The following is a 17,752-nucleotide window of genomic DNA, read 5'->3' as shown; positions in this document are numbered from 1 at the left end:
TGACAGGCCGCCTGTCGTTGTTGTTAAACTGCCGCCTTCCCCTCCACGTTGCCTTTTCCTTCCCCTGGACCCCCTGATTGTATCTATTTAAATCGCTCACTTCCTCTTCGCATATTTGTTCTCTACCTTTGTTAGACTTCATATTATTTTTCACTAGTCATCATGTCTGCTACCTGGTTCGACCAACAGAAGAGGTCCTTCGCGGACGTCAAGATCGATGCTGCCAACGACAACGGCATCTCGACCACTGAGTTCCTTGAAGCTGCCGAGTCCCTCACCACTCTTTTCGGTATGCCATTGGGCGCGTCTCTTGATAACAAAGTGACAGTGCTGATACTCTTCATTCAGATGTTCTCGGCTCCAAGGCTTTCACTCCTGTCAAGAGTGATTTGACCAACAACATCAAGGTTCGAACATACATAGTACCCCGCAGTCAGATGCTATCGGAAGCTTACCTTCTATCACAGAAAGTCAGGGAGAGGCAGCTGGCTGCCCCCGCTGAGTCTGAGACTCTCCAGGCTCTTGTTGTCAACGAGCTGAAGACCAAGAAGCACGTCGCCTCTGAAGGTCTCCTCTGGCTTGTCAGGTATGTCTACCTACCCACCCTCCCCCTCCCCACTGTGCTCCAGCGGCTATTGAGTCGTTGTATACGTGCCACTTGAGTTACACATGCTAATATACAATTTGTCCTATGCTACAGAGGTCTTGACTTCACCGCCCAGGCCCTCCGCCACAACTTGAACAACGGCAGCACCGAGCTGTCCGACTCCTTCCGTGAAGCCTACGGCAACACCCTCAAGCCCCACCACTCCTTCGTTATCAAGCCCATCTTCTCTGCTGCTATGTCGGCTACCCCCTACCGCAAGGATTTCTACGCCAAGCTTGGTGAGGACCAGGCTAAGGTTAACGAGTCCCTGAACGCCGAGGTGGTGGCTCTTGAGAAGAACGTCGCCATCCTGAAGGAGTTCCAGGGCCGTAAGGAGGCGAAGTGGTAGATATAGGGGAACATTTGTTCATAATGTGAGGAATATCTGGCATATTTACTGGGCGCTTTTTAAAGATGTATATATTTTCTAAAGAGTCTGAGACTCCTTGCATGATAACTAGATTTTTGAATCGCGCGAAATTGGTTGCTGAGGCCAGATCGTCCTAGCTACTCTGTGATGGACGCTGGAACAAATAATCGTCTATTTTGTGTCATCTCTAGACATGTCATCATCATCATGGCTATCCTATCAGCATGCAAGCATACAACCCACTTTTGAAAGAGAACTGAAACCGAAACCCAGTAGTAGTGGTTCATATCATCCGTCGCAGACGTCTCAACCCATTCCCCGCCCACACTATATATCCCACTAGGATGCTCCCATCCCTTAATCAACAGCCCGTTAGCGCTACTTTGGCGCCGTCATAACTGTGGGCCCATTCCACTTCTTATGTCCTCGAACAAACCAGTCAATCACCGCGAATAACAGAGCGACGCCAAAAACCGGAGCACCATAATTCATGCCGCTCGCCGTGACGGGCTGAGTTTCAGGCCACGGAAGGAATATCGTAATATAAGTACCGTACAGCATGGCAAAAGTATTAATCGGAACACCGAACCTCCCCAAGTTAAACGGGCCATAGCGGATCTCTCCCGGGAAGCGAACCCGCTTGATCAGCATGAACAGAATCGGGACCAAATAGGAGATATAAAGGGCGAGAGTGTCCAGCGACAAGACGGCATTGAATGCAGCCGAAGAACCAATGTTGATCAAGGCAATAAGGACGGTGATTGTCGTCACTAGGAAAAGAGATCGCAGGGGGATCTTGTATCGAGGTGATACATGTGCGAAGAACGATGAGAAGGGGAATCCCTCGTCGCGAGCAAACGCCCATGTGAGCCGACTGACTGATGCTAGGACGTTGAAGGAGGAGTAGCAGCCGGAGAGGAGGATCGGGAGCATCATTGCGCTGGATGCTGCTTTTGATCCGGTTTGTGCGTAGAATATCTCAATGATGGGGTATCCTGTTGGGGAGTCGAGGGCTTTCTGGAAGTCACCCATGGTGTATAACAGGGCTATGGCGAAGCCGAAGGCAAGGACGGCGTTCACGCATAATCCCCAGACCATTGAGCGGGGGACGGCTCTGGGTGCGTCGTTGACTTCTTCGGACATGTGGATGACGCCGTCGAAGCCTGTTTGAAGATTTTCGAAGGTTAGCATGCAGCGAAATGCTTGATAGGTAAAGGGGACTCACTACTTAGGGTGAACGCCGCTGTCAGCAATCCAATTGAATAGATAACTCCCTTGTTGTGCCATCCACTCTGGTCGGTGACGAACTCTGTCCACACAAACTCGTTCGTGTGTCGTTGTCCTAAAACTATCATGACGACCATGATGGCCGGGTATGATAGGATATGGATGACACCTGATAGCACTTCGACCAGCGCTAGGAGGCGGCGCGCAAAGATGTTGACCAACAAGGGCAGGAAGAGGACTGCAAATACTAAAAGAGTCCCATGCCATCCTTCCGGCTCGTAGGAAGGGTAGTTCTGCACAAGTAGTCCCTGAATCTCAGTGCCGACTAGGTATGGCCCAACGGCGACATTGGCCCACCATGCTATGACCTAGTATTCACGAATTGGTGTCTGATTAGAGTGTGTTCACTGTCAACTAACTTCGGCATCGGTTTACTGGCGGCTTACCGTGACCCAGCCTGTCATGGTGAAATCACGTATTAGCCAGTGGAATCGAAGCCAGTTGTCAGAAAGGAAGTGGCTCACCTTGGATGAAGCTTAAGAAGCGAGGTGCAAATGGCGCGAGCTCATACGTCCAGTGATACTGAGCACCGGCAACGGGGTTTCTGTGTATAGCGGTTAGAGGAACACATTGTGACACATGATGTTCTCGTCGTAGGAATCCATGTTTACATCGATGCCATCTCTGCCATAGACAATGTCAAGCATAGAGATCCAGCGAAGGATAGGAGCATGCCGTAGACAATTGCGACTGGACCACCGTTCAAAAGTCCTGCCTGAAGACTGGATCCTAAAGATTCCCAGGATGCTTGTAGGGTTGCGGCAAATGCTAGCATAGGTAAGAAACCGAGATATCTCTGTAATACTATAGCACTCAGTGAAATGAGACAGGTTTATAGCAATATAGAAATTATCTGCTCACCTCAAGTCGTGGTTTCCCTCGATACTGATAGGAAGATGGGGGTGGGGGATCCTCTATGCTCATAGCATGAGGCCCTTTTGCGGGACTAGACAGCCCTATTGGATTATTGTCGTATTCCATGATTCGCGATAATCGAAGTAAAAGTGCAAGATAGGGCAGTATGCTCGTTTCAGAACGTTAAGCCAGTAGAAAAAGCAAAATAACAGAAGGTCAAGGATAAAAAAGAAAACACAGAACACACAGATCGAGCGGGATAGCTTTGCATTTAGGACAATTAGTGGACGAAGCTAATTGCTCTATGCGATGTAACTAAGCATGGGCGATATATTAATCCCTGATCGTAACCGGCCGGCGGCTTTAGCTACTGTAGGTGGTAGCCACCATCCCGAATTAGTGCCAGACTGGTATGTGAACTAAACAGGGATTCTATCCTTTTGTCTCTCATTGCTACGCTACCAACACTGATTGCGCGTTTCACATAGGCCCAGATATCTTTTTAATGTATTTTTGGTCTGAGTACTACGCATAGGGCGGATTGATCTAGACCGGATGCTCCAGAGCTGCCCTTGTCGTTGTTTTATTAAATAGCAATTAACATATTTACTGGATTCTTGAAACCAACGAAACCCTGCAGTTATGGCAAACTCTTACCAGTCGTAAATGAACCATATCCCTGCCAGCCTTAGCGCTGATGTAACATTGAGCATTTATATATGGAGGTAGCAAGAGTTCCTGTTGGTTCCCAATCTGTCTGCTTCTCTTTGAACCATCGATATTAGAAGTGCTCTTTCTAGCATGTTACCACAGCCATGCCATCTTCATCATCATCTGAGCTTCTACCACCCTTGGAAATAATAACACCCTGGAACAGAGGCCCAGCAATCACACTCGTGGCCTTTGTTTTTTTCTTCGTGACTTTGATCATCGTCGCCGTCAAATTTGGAACTGCCTTATATACAGAGACAATGTTCTTAAGCACCGATGCACCTCTGTGGATTGCCTTAGTACAAAGCCCGTTATCCCCTCTGAGAGCACGACTAATACTTCTTATTGCCAGATTATTGCTTTTATTCAAACTCTACTTACTCAATTTGCAGTTGACCATGGGCTTGGGAAACATGCATCTTCTCTTTCCACTGCTGACTTCTCCAAGTACAACAAGGTTAGCTGTATTTCCTCCACTTACTGGTATGGATCCTAATGCTTACTTGTTCGTTGCTTGTATCAGCTCACCTATGCCGCTCAATTACTTCTTATTCCTGTCCTCTCACTTTCAAAGCTGTCCACTTGTCGATTGATTCACAGGCTCACACCAGGTCAGCGCATCAGACGAGCCAACATGATTACCATCATAGTTGTCGGCATCTGGACTGTGTTCGCAGTTTTTGCCACGGCTCTTCAATGCCGACCGCGCTGGGAGTATCTACCTAGCCAGTGTGCCGGGCAGGTAAGATTTGTGATCGTATAAAGTATTCCTACCTAACCATATTCAGGGCGCTATTAACTACCCGATCATTATTATCAACATCCTCACGGACTTGGCCCTGGTGGTGATTCCACTTATCATGATTTGGAGCGTGCAAATGACATTGCAAAAACGTCTTCAAATCATCGCGTCATTTACCACAAGACTTGTGTAAGGGAACTGTGTCCATCCAGATATTTATGGCTGAATGCAGACTAATGATCATGAAGCGTGGTGGCGGTCAGCATCACTGAACTGGTGTATCTTCCGACATATCTACATTCAACCGATCCAACATGTAAGTGTTTCCGGACGCTCAACGCGGCAAAGGCAGCAGAAAGATTAACATTCATTTCACAGGGACAATTGTTAATGTGGACATTTGCAACGAGTGAGATGATAATATCAGACCCTATTCGGTCGCAGCTAATATTGGAACATCGCAGACTTATAATGTACCTCAGCATCATAGCAGCCTGCATGCCTTCGGTCTATCGCATCCTCAGCAATCTCAAAACCGGGTTGAATGGCGTGCATATGTCCGAGATCGAACTCAGCACAACTCAAGGAGCCACAGGTTCCAGAACCAAATCCGGAAACCCAGGTGGTTACAGCTCTCGGGCGAGAAGACGCTCTGCTTTATTTCCGGGCTTCCGAGCTACTGAATTGGTCTCTAGATTTGATACGACGCAGAACGGACTGGGTACCATACAGGATGGTACAATTCGCAGAAACAGGGATGATGCGGAGAGCACAGAAAGCACTAGAGGGTTGACAGAGGATCAGCCACCGGTTGATGGAGTCAGGAAAACGGTGGATATATATGTAGAAGTCAATAACAATCAATCATGATGCTTTTTATAGCGGTAATAGATGTGTATATTGGTACTAAGGGAAGGGGAACATTTGCAAATGACGACGAGTGACTGAACATTGCTTTGATGCTTATGTGCAGCACGGGCACACAATGCGCAAATTTTCTGCCTCTTGTTTCCATTACAACCCGTTTAGAAGCAGGGATATTTTCTCTTCCTGGGCAGTACAATTACGTGGACTCAGCTCAAGCCAGAGTGTCTGCGGGTCGGTGCTAGCGAGGATCCCCTGCTTAGCTCTACATAGGTGAGATTCTAATCTCCACTTCCCCCCTCCCCGTCACGATGAAGCCATTCGAAAACAACAACTTGGGAATAGAACAAACCCTAATTACAAAATAGCATTGGCTAAGGAGCTGATCTCTACGTAGTAAAATCACAAGGCTTACATGATTACATTGAGAACCAAGTTTCAGGGAAATCTAGGAGCACAGATCCCTGTCAGGCCTCCACACTACTACTAGTACTACAAAGCATCACTAGATCATCCACTAGTGGCTGGTTACATCCGTGAGCGAATTAATGGCTGTTATTATACTCTGTACTCCATATTTTGACTTTCCTCCAGAGTATCATTCTCTTGAGGCATAAGGTAACACCTCACCCGGGCTAGTGAAGTCTTCTCGAGGACTTTTGGGGAACGTCCTTCATTTAGGTTATCACCCCCATTTCCCATATCACAAGATACATTGTATGCACGTGAGAAAGCTGCCATTCATTATCGCTCAACGATGTATGATGTCGACTGTTGAGTCACTTAGTATAAAGCCTGCTACTTACTTGATTAGTTTCGATTAGGTTGTCTTCTAGTTTGCGAGTTCGGTAAATTCGGGTGTAAACAGCAGCTAATACCACAGAAAAGGCTAGAGCAGCGAGCATCACTTGTGCTCTCTACGCAGCTTTGTAGTACGCTAGCTAGGCGCTCAAAATGAGGCTGAGCGTATTCGCAGCTTATGATGATCAGCGAAGCTTTGATGTCTCTTTACAGGCTGTACTTATGTACAAGCTTCACTAGAGGAGTGGTCTAGGATTATATATGCTGCCCCCCGCGGGCCTAAAAAGGCTCTTACTTCCCGGTACTGAAAACAAGATAACGTCATCTGTCCGGAAGGATTTGGAATTCTCTAAGCCATTTCATGCTAGCTTCTTGCTTGCGTCGAAGGGGACTCGGTTGTAAGGACGGCTTTCCGAAGAATACCGTAGTTTCGCTCAAGACATTCCTTGAACCCTTTTTCCATAGTATAGCGGCCTAACTAAGAGCGAATCGAGTTGTTTACTGTCCACCCTTGTAGCATGCTCAAAATATTCACATTTTGATTTTGAAAAAGTAAAGGATATGAACATCTGACGGAGTTCTTTCTACTACAGTATGGCACAGTTTCTGCTTCGCTGCAGGGCAGTCAATTATGAGGATTCATGCTTTGCTCAGCAAACACTGATCAAAACCACTAACCTTCACCAACAACTCGTAGATCAGGATACAATAGCTTGTTGGCAGTATGTCTCAATGGTGATACCTTCTGATCATGTCGTCGTCGAGTCGAGAAATCGCAGTCACGATTTTGCTTTCCTTAGTCTGTGGCAAGGTCTTTACTTCCTCTTGTTCGTACAGAATCATCCCTTTTGGGCTGATGCATCATGGGCGGTTGATTTCTCAGATTTAACAATTTATAATCAACTTTGATATGATATAAAGCGCACTTCGATGCTATTCAAGATGGACATCATTTATTGCAACACATTATATGGTGAGGGATATTGATGCAATTGGGTGTTACTCTGTTTCGTAGCAGTGAGAGTTCTTGCAGATTAGTGACAAGGCTCACATCCCACATGAGCTATGTGTATGTAAAACAGGTCTAAGGTTTTTGGCTTCTGATTTGATTGTGAGCTAAATAGTCCCCTTTGCAGTCGTTAGCTATCGGTCGACGAAAAAGTCAGGCCTCGAGGGTACCAATCCTCCAATGCTTTAGTACGTGCACACGATATGGCTGGAGGGTCTCAGGAGGCACGATCTAGACGAAGCGATTGCTCGTGGAGGCATATCGGGATAGCACACGACCTCAAGATTATCGATATCACTAACTAGAACAAGAAGAACAAGCCGTTAGGGGAAAATCGCATACCCTGATGTGCAATTGTTCAGTATAGGGCGCGGGATACTGTGACCCGCTTACATTGATTTTAAACCGTGAGAGAGGTGTAATGAGTGATCAGTGCCAGCCTCATGTCAGGCTTCTTTGCACGTTGTTTTCCATAATTGAACTAGACTACTGTCTGTAAATCCGTCTATTGGATACGGTCCTGTTCGGAGGAGCTCATAAAACCTGCTTCTTTCATTAGTCTAATGATAGATGAACCTTGGCAGGTTTTATTCTCCGATAAAACTGAGCTCGTCTATGAAGAAATATTGAGATATCCCTGATATGTCCGTCTCTATGGTGTCCACAAAAGTAGTTGTTCCCCGAGAGGTTATCCTCGCAGTCGCACTGAATGGCATTTAATCCCTATCAAAGAGCGAATCTAATAACCATTGATAACAGATAGGCCCCACTCCCTTGATTTTATAAATAGACTGACACCAAAGCCATATTTGACGGCTAACGGGTCGGTGGGATGTTACCCCTCGATCGGATGAAACAACATGCTGACAGCCAGCGTTTCAGACATTGGATGTCAGCCAGAGATATCTCTGCAAGTGATAGAGGATGAGCCGGTGCCAACGGTTAAACATCGGGGCCGCACGTAACGGGATATATCCGGCACCAGTGGGAAGAACACGATGATCGAGATATCTTGGCGTTGGAGTCTGGAACTTTTCGGGTATTCACGAGCTCGGAAATGCCGGCAGCATGTATGTAAGCTTTGATAGATTGTTGAATTAGCTATCTAGGTGCTTCTAACAAAATAAAGCCGGAGAGGTCTTTTGTGTGGGCGGCCTGAGTGCCAGACACGTGAGTGCGCATACACAGGTAGTCGCCTCAACAGTAATTAACAAGATCGACCAAAAATAGCCTCCAAAGCTACATATTTATTTTGATCGACGTATGTGATAGTATTTCTCGCATGTCAGGGCAGCTCAACCCGTGGTTTCAACTGCGATTATTCTTGCTGCCACCCGTGCCTCTGAACCATGGACGGACCGAACCATGTTCCTGGAAGAATATCTCCACAGAGCTAGCTCCATCGTCAAGTGCTAAGATAGGATGACAGCATGCACTGAAATTGGTATCACCACCGATACTTTGGCATGATCGACGCAAAGCATTCCCGAAATAGATATAGTACCCATGACGGTAGGGGCCGATTTTGTTTAGCCAAACTGGGCACTGGAAATCGGCAGGTCCAGCTGGTCAGGTCGGCACCATGGAAAGTAGATGGCGAACTACAGTGCGATCGGAGCTCTAGCTGGGTTTGGCAAGGCGTCTAAAATCTGAAGCCTTAGGTGGGCGGTTAGTCTTGGGGCTAGACATGTTAGCGTGAACTCCTGAGCTAAGGCCCTAAGCGAAATGAGAGATGATGCTATATCCGTTCAGTCTCCCACACGAAAGACCATGTCAGCTGGAGATTTGATGGGCGAGGTGTACGTTGATATTGACCAACGATGGGAAATCAATTATCTGTCGTGAAAAATAGGCCTGGGAGTAGCTAATTATATTGCTGTTACTGCGGAAATGTGGCAGTTTTCCATCCTTTTCACGACTATTGGATCGGCAACATCTGATGCCTGGATAGGTGTGGGGATACTGGGGCTGGCTTGCCGAACGATGAAAGGGCAAAGAGGGGGAATCTCGGCACGCACGGTTCCTTCCTTCCTTCGACACTTCGACTTCCGTGCCGTGTCCAGCGGGAGCATCATTCTGGCTACTTTACACTCTTGGAATGCTTGTTCAAAACGTGGATCTGACTGATTAATTGTTTCCTGGTGCTATGGACACCCTAGGCATGGAGGGATAAGAAGAAGGAGGAGAAGGAGGAGGAAGAAGAGGAGAAGGAGAAAAGCAACATGCTTTGTGCTACTTTGTAGCTATTGCAACCAACGTTTGCTTTTTCCCGTAGACTAAATCTTCGGGAAGGACGGATCTAGAATTTCTAGAGCCCAGAACAAACACATTCTGTTCCCAGGAAGGCAAGTTGTAAAACAAGCGGACTGCGCTGATCACCATGAGAACAATGAGATCCCGGTCAATCATTACTCTATCGAAGGTAGGACAAAGCCCTGGCTCTTCGAATCGTCGGATTCGCCCCTATCTTGATTCTATCTTGATTGACATCTTGCTCATCGGGAGTGGATTGGAGATCCTTTGCCGGTTAATGTAGAGTGCAGCAGCCATGGGGGATACTTTTCTGTCGTTTCGAGTTTGGTGGATTGTGGGCGACATTATGTGCTTGCTGTGGTGATCCACGCCCGACTCACACGCTATAATAAATAGTCTAGGCATGATGACAGGGAAGTCTCTAGGAGACCAATAACCTGGATGCATGATAGGGATTCCTCACGCGGCGGGGGTTTTTGAGGCAATCTCATTTTTCTGCAGAGTCCACCGGGTCTTGTCTTCCCTTCATTCTCGTAGGTTCAAAGAGACCCAATTGGCAGGGTCCAACAGATAAAAAGAGAATTGTTGTTCATCGTCTATTGTTTCTGCGCACAACACACTTCAGTTGCCAAATATTATCATGTAATCTTTTCTTGGTATTCATCGCGCCCAGGCCCCTTGGGGCAAACGTTGCTGCGGCAGGGTGGAGCCCAGGTGGGCTAAATCCCAAAGCGCCCAAACATGTCACGCAGCCCACCTGCTCTCTGGTGCAGTCGGCATAGCACATAGCCGATTGTTCCTCTCCTACATGAATTCATTTTTCGATCTTTCAAACGGAGAGCAAGTGACTGTCACCGAATACCCACCTCGGAACCAAGCACCCACTCTGTCCCTATGGACTCCGCTATGGCCCAGGTACATTTGCCGTTACTGGCAAAGGCACACGAAATGGCTGCTTCAAGCTGCCTAAGGGTCGATCCAATGGATCTTGTTTCCTATCCTATAGGATCCAGTGTCAAGGCTCCATACGATGATAGTATCCAGATTCCAGATAGACTAATGTGGAATCATGACGAGCAAAAGTGCCAGACAATTAGCCTGTTGTTCAGTTTTCAGCGTCCGCCACTATAGACCTCGGTACCAGATCACAGGCGGCTGGCTACTGACCCGACAGCCGATATTCTCTGTCCCTCCTACTAGCTCTTACATGAAAAGTCTAACCCACGTACTCCGTAGCACCAGAACAAATGCCGTACATTTGGAGTGATCCTCGATGGCAAGCAGAGAATCCAGTCCTCTCCACATGGCAGCATTTAGACTTAGACCCGGGCTCCATCGGCATTTCGGAGACTATCAGCTTTCTCGTCATTGGGCGGTTGTGCTGAGCAGACGGTACTTTGTTAAGAATCTTATGCGTGGACCAGCCTTTTAGCGTCGAACCTTTTCCCCCTTCCAGGCTACCCCTAAAACGGTTGCCAGTTGGGTTATATATCCACTTAAATGACAGTTACCCCGGCCTAGGCTGCCTCACACTCTCTTCCTCCCACACCAGGGGAGACAATGTCACCCGATTCCAGCCTGCGACCTTCGTTGACTGTAGCACTCACGCTGCTGTGTGCTCCACCATGATCGAATTCAAGGGCCGCAGTGAGTCAATATTCATCGTTACTGTGGTTTTCTTGGGGATATCCTTCATTGCCGTATGCCTACGATGTTTCGTTCGGCTGCGGCTGGTGCGCGCATTTGGGTGGGATGATGCGCTGATGGTTTTCGCTATGGTATGTACTATCGGCGCTTCTTGCAAGAGAGTATGTTAATGTTAACATTGATTTACTATAAGGGATTGAATATTCTGTTTGCGTTGTGTGGCATTACTGGCTCATTGTACGGCATGGGCCAGAAACTCGAGCAACTGGAAGACGGCTATCTTGAAACCGCCCTTTTTGTAAGAACACTGACTATCATGTCGAGTTCTCTCGCTTACATTGAGAAGTGGTGGTGGCTAGGTCAAACGAGCTACGTCGTGACAGTTGTTGTCGCCAGGATTTCCATTGCGCTGGCCCTCCTCCGTCTTACTGTTTCCAGAGTACACACAATCCTCTTATGGTGTGTGGTAGGCGTGTCGATCATCGTGGGCCTCGTATTCTGGTTTATGTTAACCTTCGAGTGCAAACCGGTGTCACACTTCTGGCAACGCACCAAACCCGGGCACTGCATGTCTATTGATAATCTCCTCGATATTGCCTACGTATACAGTGTCACTGCGATGATCTGCGATTTCACACTTGGATTGTTACCTATTTTCCTGGTGTGGAAATTACAAATGAGTCGCCAAACCAAAGCCGCGTTGGCGGGTATCCTGAGCTTGGGCTGCATGTAAGACGGATTGGACATAAACCATTCATGCACGATCGCTTGCTAATACTCGCAATAGCGCCAGCGCAGGTGTCATCGTCCGTATCCCTTTCCTTCCCACCTACAAAGACGCCGAGTTCCTCTGTAAGTTTGACAGTCAGCCACACTTACCAGGCTTCGTAACGCTAATGAGAGCAAAGATGCAACGACTCAAATATCTATATGGTCCAATGTCGAAGCGGGCCTCGGGATTACAGCAGGTTGCCTCGTCACCCTTCGCCCTCTATTCCGCTGGTTGGGCGGAACCAGCTACGCTCCTACACGCAGTAAGAAAACCTCCGGAAGTATGCCGCTCTCAAGTATGAACGGTCAACATGCCTCGCGAAGCGAACATACCACAAACTCGACCAAATTCTGGCGTCCGGATCTGAACCCTGACGACACTAGGGCTATTGTTACGACCGTGCAAACAGCTCAGGGAAGCCCGCACAGCAGTCAGGAAAATCTCAATCCGAAGCCAGGCGCTTGGGACGGGGTCAATGTGCATAAGTCATTTGTTGTCACGACGGATGAGGCCTAGAAGTTGATCTTCTATGCTATTTAATCTATAATCTTGATAAGTTATAGTATTTTCATTGTCCATATCGTAGGTGGTATTCGCGTCATCAGACAATTACTTGAAAAGGCTATGCGGCATAATCCATTCTCAGCTCCGGCACAACCATCTTGACTGCTTCGCATCGTGATGTTAACGATAGTAATCTATCACATGTCATGGTCCCGAACTGGATTTAACAATAGAGCAACTGAACCCATGGCTTTCAGTGTTGAGGGTTAAACATCAGATGATCATTATCTGATGTGAAAAGAACCTACGAGAACTCCGTGCACATCTTGGTGTCTTCATATCTCTAGCTACCAGTGCCTATCACGAGTATTAGCTAGGCCTAAAGCCCGAGGCTGAAGCTTCGGTGACTTTCTACGTAGCACCTCAGCGCCAATTCGCTAAACAAAGACGACGGACTTGAGTAGCGTAGGCTCGATTTGCAAACTGGACAAAATAGTCAAGTCCTCACCATCTGAACGGATCACTCTTATCAGCATACGGAGTGAAACTCCGTAATCATTAGTAGTTAGTAGTAGTTGCTATCAGGATTGCCTGCTTATCGGAACCAGCGAAAGTCGGGAAAATCCAAGCTCCGTCCCGGCACGTGGCGGCGACCAATCGCGAGCAACGGGGCCTTCCGTACGTTCAATCCTCGGCGGCGAATCCCAAAATTATACTGTCGAGGTGGCTTCTTCGCGCTTTCCTCTTCGACCTGCACTTCGGAGATATACTGGTGGCTTCAAGGCTTTGGGCCCTTTATTTCCTATGGTCTATTGAAGCTTTCTTGGTTTCTCAAGTTCGCGTCGTCTGGCCCGCGTCGTGGTCATTCGAGTGTCACCATGTGAGTCGAGACACCTTTCGCTGTATCGCGTGCATTGACCGGCCGCTTACTGACAAGTTGATGATGCCCAGGCCAGGACTCGTCGAAGATCCCCAGATCAAATACTCCTCTCTCCATAACCCCCTTCCCACTCAGTTGCACACGTATGTATGGCCGTTCCTGGTCATCTGGCCTGCATTCTTCGCCTTCTATCTCTCCCCTGAACGCTACGATACATACATTCAAGGTCAAGAATGGACCTTTGTGTATGCTGGCTCCATTATCACGGTCCAGTCGCTTTTGTGGCTTATGACGAATTGGAACATCGATATCCAAACACTGTTCACCACTACTAAGGCTAAATCGATCGACTCCGCTCGGCTTATCAAGGTGATTCCCGCAGCTAATGCTGGTTCGGCTGAGGTCTGCCCATTGCTCTTCGACACTAGGGGTGGAAAGAAGACGGTCTCGTTCCTGTTTCAGAAGCGCCGCTTTCTTTACTACCCTGAACGCCGATGCTTCGCCCCCTTGTCCTACGTCCTCGACGCTGAGCCCAAGCCTGCCCTCAAGACCTTCCAGAAGACCCAAGGTTTGACCACCAAGGAAGAGGTCGAGCGTATTCAGCACCACTATGGCGATAACACGTTTGATATTCCCGTGCCGGGTTTTGTGGAACTTTGGAAGGAGCACGCAGTTGCGCCTTTCTTCGTTTTCCAAATCTTCTGCGTCGGTTTGTGGATGTTGGACGAGTACTGGTACTATTCTCTGTTTACCCTCTTCATGCTTGTCATGTTTGAGAGCACGGTGGTGTGGCAGCGCCAGCGGACGCTCAATGAGTTCCGGGGAATGAGTATTAAGCCGTATGAAGTCTGGGTCTTCCGGGAGAAACAATGGCAGAAGACTACCAGTGACAAGCTCTTGCCCGGTGACTTGATGTCAGTTAACCGAACCAAGGAAGACAGCGGTGTGGCGTGTGATATTCTCTTGATCGAAGGAAGTGTTATCGTTAACGAGGCTATGCTCTCTGGTGAGAGTACACCACTTCTGAAGGAGTCCGTCCAACTGAGGCCTGGCGACGATCTGATCGAACCGGATGGATTGGACAAAAACGCATTCGTACACGGTGGAACCAAAGTCTTGCAGATTACTCATGCAAACACCACATCTGACGATATTGCCAAGTCTCACGATGGTTCCGGTATCCTTCCCACGCCCGATTCTGGTGCGCTTGGTGTTGTCGTGAAAACCGGTTTCGAAACAAGCCAGGGCAGTCTCGTGCGTACCATGATCTACTCAACCGAGCGGGTGTCTGCCAACAACGTGGAAGCACTGCTCTTTATTCTATTCCTGCTTATTTTCGCCATTGCCGCCTCATGGTATGTTTGGCAGGAGGGTGTGGCAAAGGATCGCAAGAGGTCGAAATTGCTCCTGGATTGTGTCCTCATTATCACTAGTGTCGTTCCTCCTGAACTTCCTATGGAGCTCAGCCTTGCTGTCAACACTAGTCTGGCCGCTTTGAGCAAGTTTGCTATCTTTTGCACTGAGCCTTTTCGAATTCCTTTCGCCGGCCGGGTCGATGTTGCCTGCTTTGATAAAACCGGTACTTTGACCGGGGAGGATCTTGTCGTCGACGGTGTTGCCGGTCTGACTCTTGGTCAGGCGGGCGCAAAGGTTGAGAAAGATGGTGCCCATACTGAACTCGCCAAGAGCAGCGATGTCGGACTCGATACGTCTCTGGTTCTTGCAAGCGCTCACGCACTCGTGAAGCTTGATGAGGGCGAGGTTGTTGGTGACCCTATGGAAAAGGCCACGCTGAAATGGCTTGGCTGGACACTAGGAAAGAATGACACCCTGACCGGCAAGGTCTCGGCCACGGCTTCTCGGGTTCCCGAGTCCGTCCAGGTTATCAGACGATTCCAGTTCTCTTCCGCACTGAAGCGTCAGAGTACCATCGCCACGATTGTCTCCGATGATCGCAGCACGCACAAGAAGGTCAAATCTACCTTTGTCGGTGTCAAGGGTGCCCCCGAAACCATTAGATCTATGCTTATCGACACCCCGCCGAACTACGAGGAAACTTTCAAGTACTTCACTCGTAACGGCGCTCGTGTCCTTGCCCTCGCTTACAAGTATCTCTCTCATGAAGCTGAACTCACTCGCACTCGTATCAACAACTACACCAGGGAAGAGGTGGAATCTGACCTGATCTTCGCCGGTTTCCTCGTCTTGCAGTGTCCCCTGAAGGATGACGCCATCAAAGCCGTTCGTATGCTCAACGAGAGCAGCCACCGTGTCGTCATGATCACTGGTGACAATCCTCTGACTGCCGTGCACGTTGCTCGCCAAGTTGAAATTGTGGATCGTGATGTATTGATCCTTGACGCTCCCGAACACGACACGTCAGGGACCAGACTGGTCTGGCGCAGTATCGACGACAAGCTCAATATTGATGTTGATCCCACCCAGGATCTCGATCGCCGTATCTTGGAAACCAACGATATCTGTGTCACGGGCTACGCTTTGGCCAAGTTTAAGGGCCAGAAGGCACTTCCTGACCTCCTTCGTCACACTTGGGTCTATGCTCGCGTTTCCCCCAAACAGAAGGAGGACATTCTTCTTGGTCTCAAGGATGCTGGTTATACGACTTTGATGTGCGGTGATGGAACGAACGATGTCGGTGCCCTGAAGCAAGCCCATGTCGGTGTTGCACTCCTGAATGGCTCCCCTGAGGATCTCACAAAGATTGCTGAGCACTATCGGACAACGAAAATGAAGGAAATCTACGAGAAGCAGGTTTCCATGATGCAGCGCTTCAACCAGCCGGCTCCGCCCGTGCCTGTGCAAATTGCACACCTTTACCCTCCAGGTCCTAGCAACCCGCACTATCAAAAGGCCATGGAACGCGAAGCGCAGCGTAAGGGTACCACCGTCCAGTCCGCGCCGGCCCAAGCAGAGGCGATTCCCACCATCACGTCTCCTGGTGCACGTGCTCTGCAGCAATCGAATTCCAACTTGACTCCTCATCAGCAGCGCCAGCAACAAGCCTCTGTGGCAGCTGCCGGGTTTGCCGATAAGCTTACTACTTCCATGATGGAGCAGGAGCTGGACGAGAACGAACCCCCGACCCTCAAGCTCGGTGATGCCTCTGTCGCTGCACCCTTTACCAGCAAATTGGCAAATGTCGTTGCTATTCCCAACATTCTGCGTCAGGGTCGCTGCACACTGGTCGCAACGATTCAGATGTACAAGATCCTTGCCTTGAACTGTTTGATCAGTGCCTACAGTCTGAGTGTTATCTACTTGGACGGTATCAAGTTTGGTGACGGTCAGGTGACTATCAGCGGTATGCTGATGAGTGTCTGTTTCCTGTCAATCTCTCGTGCAAAGGTAGGCGATTAAGAATCACATTAGAGATGCCTGACACTAACTATCTACTGCAGTCTGTTGAAGGTCTGTCGAAGGAGCGCCCTCAGCCAAACATCTTCAACGTGTACATCATCGGCTCCGTGCTCGGCCAGTTCGCCATCCACATTGCCACCTTGATTTACCTGTCGAACTATGTATACAGCATTGAGCCGTGAGTTCCCATCTGCTTTGGTATAGGTCCTGTAGTGTTTATAATTGACTCGGTCGCAGGAGACAATCCGACGTTGATCTGGAGGGAGAGTTTGAGCCGTCGCTCCTCAACAGCGCCATCTATCTTTTGCAGCTTATCCAGCAGATTTCGACATTCTCGATCAACTACCAAGGCCGCCCCTTCAGAGAGTCCATTCGCGAGAACAAGGCTATGTATTGGGGTCTGGTTGCGGCATCTGGTGTCGCCTTTTCTTGTGCAACCGAATTCGTGCCTGAACTGAACGAGAAGCTCCGCCTGGTCCCATTCAGCACCGAGTTCAAGCTGACACTGACTGTTCTGATGATTATCGATTACGCGGGATGCTGGCTCATTGAAAATGTGCTAAAGACGCTGTTCAGTGATTTCCGGCCGAAGGATATCGCTGTGCGCCGGCCTGACCAATTGAAGCGGGAGGCGGAGCGTAAGCAAAAGGAGGCTGGGCAGCAGTAGGCCCATTAGAGGCAAGAGATATAGACCATGGCTGGTTAGAGTAGTTGCATTTCTTGTCTAGATATATAGGTGCTGTTGGTTGAAAGCAAGGCGTGTGAGACCTTGCTAATATTGAAGGATGTTCATAGAGAGCAAGCTGTAAGTTTAGGTTATCTTTTATAAAGATAGAGGGTGTCAATGTCAAAGACAATTCTCGTACATGCAGGATGGCAGTACCAGTAATCAATCAGCCGCGACTAGTGAGCGATCCAGACATGCGCAGACTGAACTGTGGGGATAATCATGATGGCGGGTGTTGATGCCTCAGGTGTACAATATGTCGGCGGGCGATAAGCTGCGGATTAACTCCTGACGCTGGGCTGGTGC

The 17,752-nt window shown here is 48.7% G+C and overlaps 5 protein-coding genes across 5 annotated transcripts; 4 read left to right on the top strand and 1 right to left on the bottom strand.

The window, feature by feature from the left end:
• The first annotated feature begins 40 nt into the window (after positions 1-40).
• BO85DRAFT_447122 (GLTP domain-containing protein) lies at positions 41-1,273 on the top strand. Its single transcript, XM_025659653.1, has 4 exons — positions 41-289; positions 349-407; positions 468-586; positions 701-1,273. Exons 1-4 carry the CDS (start codon positions 163-165, stop codon positions 993-995), a joined length of 600 nt encoding a protein of 199 aa, XP_025518476.1. The 5' UTR covers positions 41-162; the 3' UTR covers positions 996-1,273.
• A 121-nt stretch (positions 1,274-1,394) lies between these two features.
• Positions 1,395-3,284, bottom strand: BO85DRAFT_366448 (putative amino acid permease; the record flags this gene model as incomplete). Its single annotated transcript, XM_025655779.1, has 6 exons — positions 1,395-2,179; positions 2,242-2,611; positions 2,690-2,700; positions 2,768-2,847; positions 2,915-3,099; positions 3,165-3,284. The coding sequence occupies 6 exons, from the start codon at positions 3,282-3,284 to the stop codon at positions 1,395-1,397; spliced, it is 1,551 nt and encodes a 516-aa protein (XP_025518475.1).
• Positions 3,285-3,917: 633 nt separating this feature from the next.
• Positions 3,918-5,481, top strand: BO85DRAFT_416081 (uncharacterized protein; the record flags this gene model as incomplete). Its single annotated transcript, XM_025657719.1, has 7 exons — positions 3,918-4,168; positions 4,222-4,326; positions 4,393-4,611; positions 4,658-4,800; positions 4,860-4,927; positions 4,990-5,020; positions 5,076-5,481. The coding sequence occupies exons 1-7, from the start codon at positions 3,974-3,976 to the stop codon at positions 5,479-5,481; spliced, it is 1,167 nt and encodes a 388-aa protein (XP_025518474.1). The 5' UTR covers positions 3,918-3,973.
• Positions 5,482-10,352: 4,871 nt separating this feature from the next.
• BO85DRAFT_447116 (uncharacterized protein) lies at positions 10,353-10,729 on the top strand. Its single transcript, XM_025659652.1, has one exon. It carries the CDS (start codon positions 10,445-10,447, stop codon positions 10,667-10,669), a length of 225 nt encoding a protein of 74 aa, XP_025518473.1. The 5' UTR covers positions 10,353-10,444; the 3' UTR covers positions 10,670-10,729.
• A 434-nt stretch (positions 10,730-11,163) lies between these two features.
• Positions 11,164-17,386, top strand: BO85DRAFT_457374 (ion-transporting P-type ATPase SPF1; the record flags this gene model as incomplete). Its single annotated transcript, XM_025661511.1, has 8 exons — positions 11,164-11,316; positions 11,379-11,483; positions 11,532-11,914; positions 11,973-12,037; positions 12,094-12,434; positions 13,477-16,707; positions 16,761-16,897; positions 16,957-17,386. The coding sequence occupies 8 exons, from the start codon at positions 11,164-11,166 to the stop codon at positions 17,384-17,386; spliced, it is 4,845 nt and encodes a 1,614-aa protein (XP_025518472.1).
• Positions 17,387-17,752: the final 366 nt, after the last annotated feature.

Source organism: Aspergillus piperis, assembly GCF_003184755.1.
Source record: "Aspergillus piperis CBS 112811 unplaced genomic scaffold BO85scaffold_4, whole genome shotgun sequence".
In the NCBI taxonomy this organism is placed as follows: domain Eukaryota; kingdom Fungi; phylum Ascomycota; class Eurotiomycetes; order Eurotiales; family Aspergillaceae; genus Aspergillus; species Aspergillus piperis.
The sequence above is the reverse complement of the archived record's forward strand: the minus strand, read 5'-3'. Positions and strand labels throughout refer to the sequence as shown.

Excerpts from the sequence above, each read along its gene's own strand:
- BO85DRAFT_447116 (XM_025659652.1), top strand. The coding sequence starts at position 10,445 with ATGGCCCAGGTACATTTGCCGTTACTGGCAAAGGCACACGAAATGGCT.
- BO85DRAFT_447122 (XM_025659653.1), top strand. The coding sequence starts at position 163 with ATGTCTGCTACCTGGTTCGACCAACAGAAGAGGTCCTTCGCGGACGTC. Across the intron at positions 290-348 it reads GTCCCTCACCACTCTTTTCG|ATGTTCTCGGCTCCAAGGCT; the intron begins GTATGCCATTGG and ends CTCTTCATTCAG. Across the intron at positions 587-700 it reads GGTCTCCTCTGGCTTGTCAG|AGGTCTTGACTTCACCGCCC; the intron begins GTATGTCTACCT and ends CCTATGCTACAG.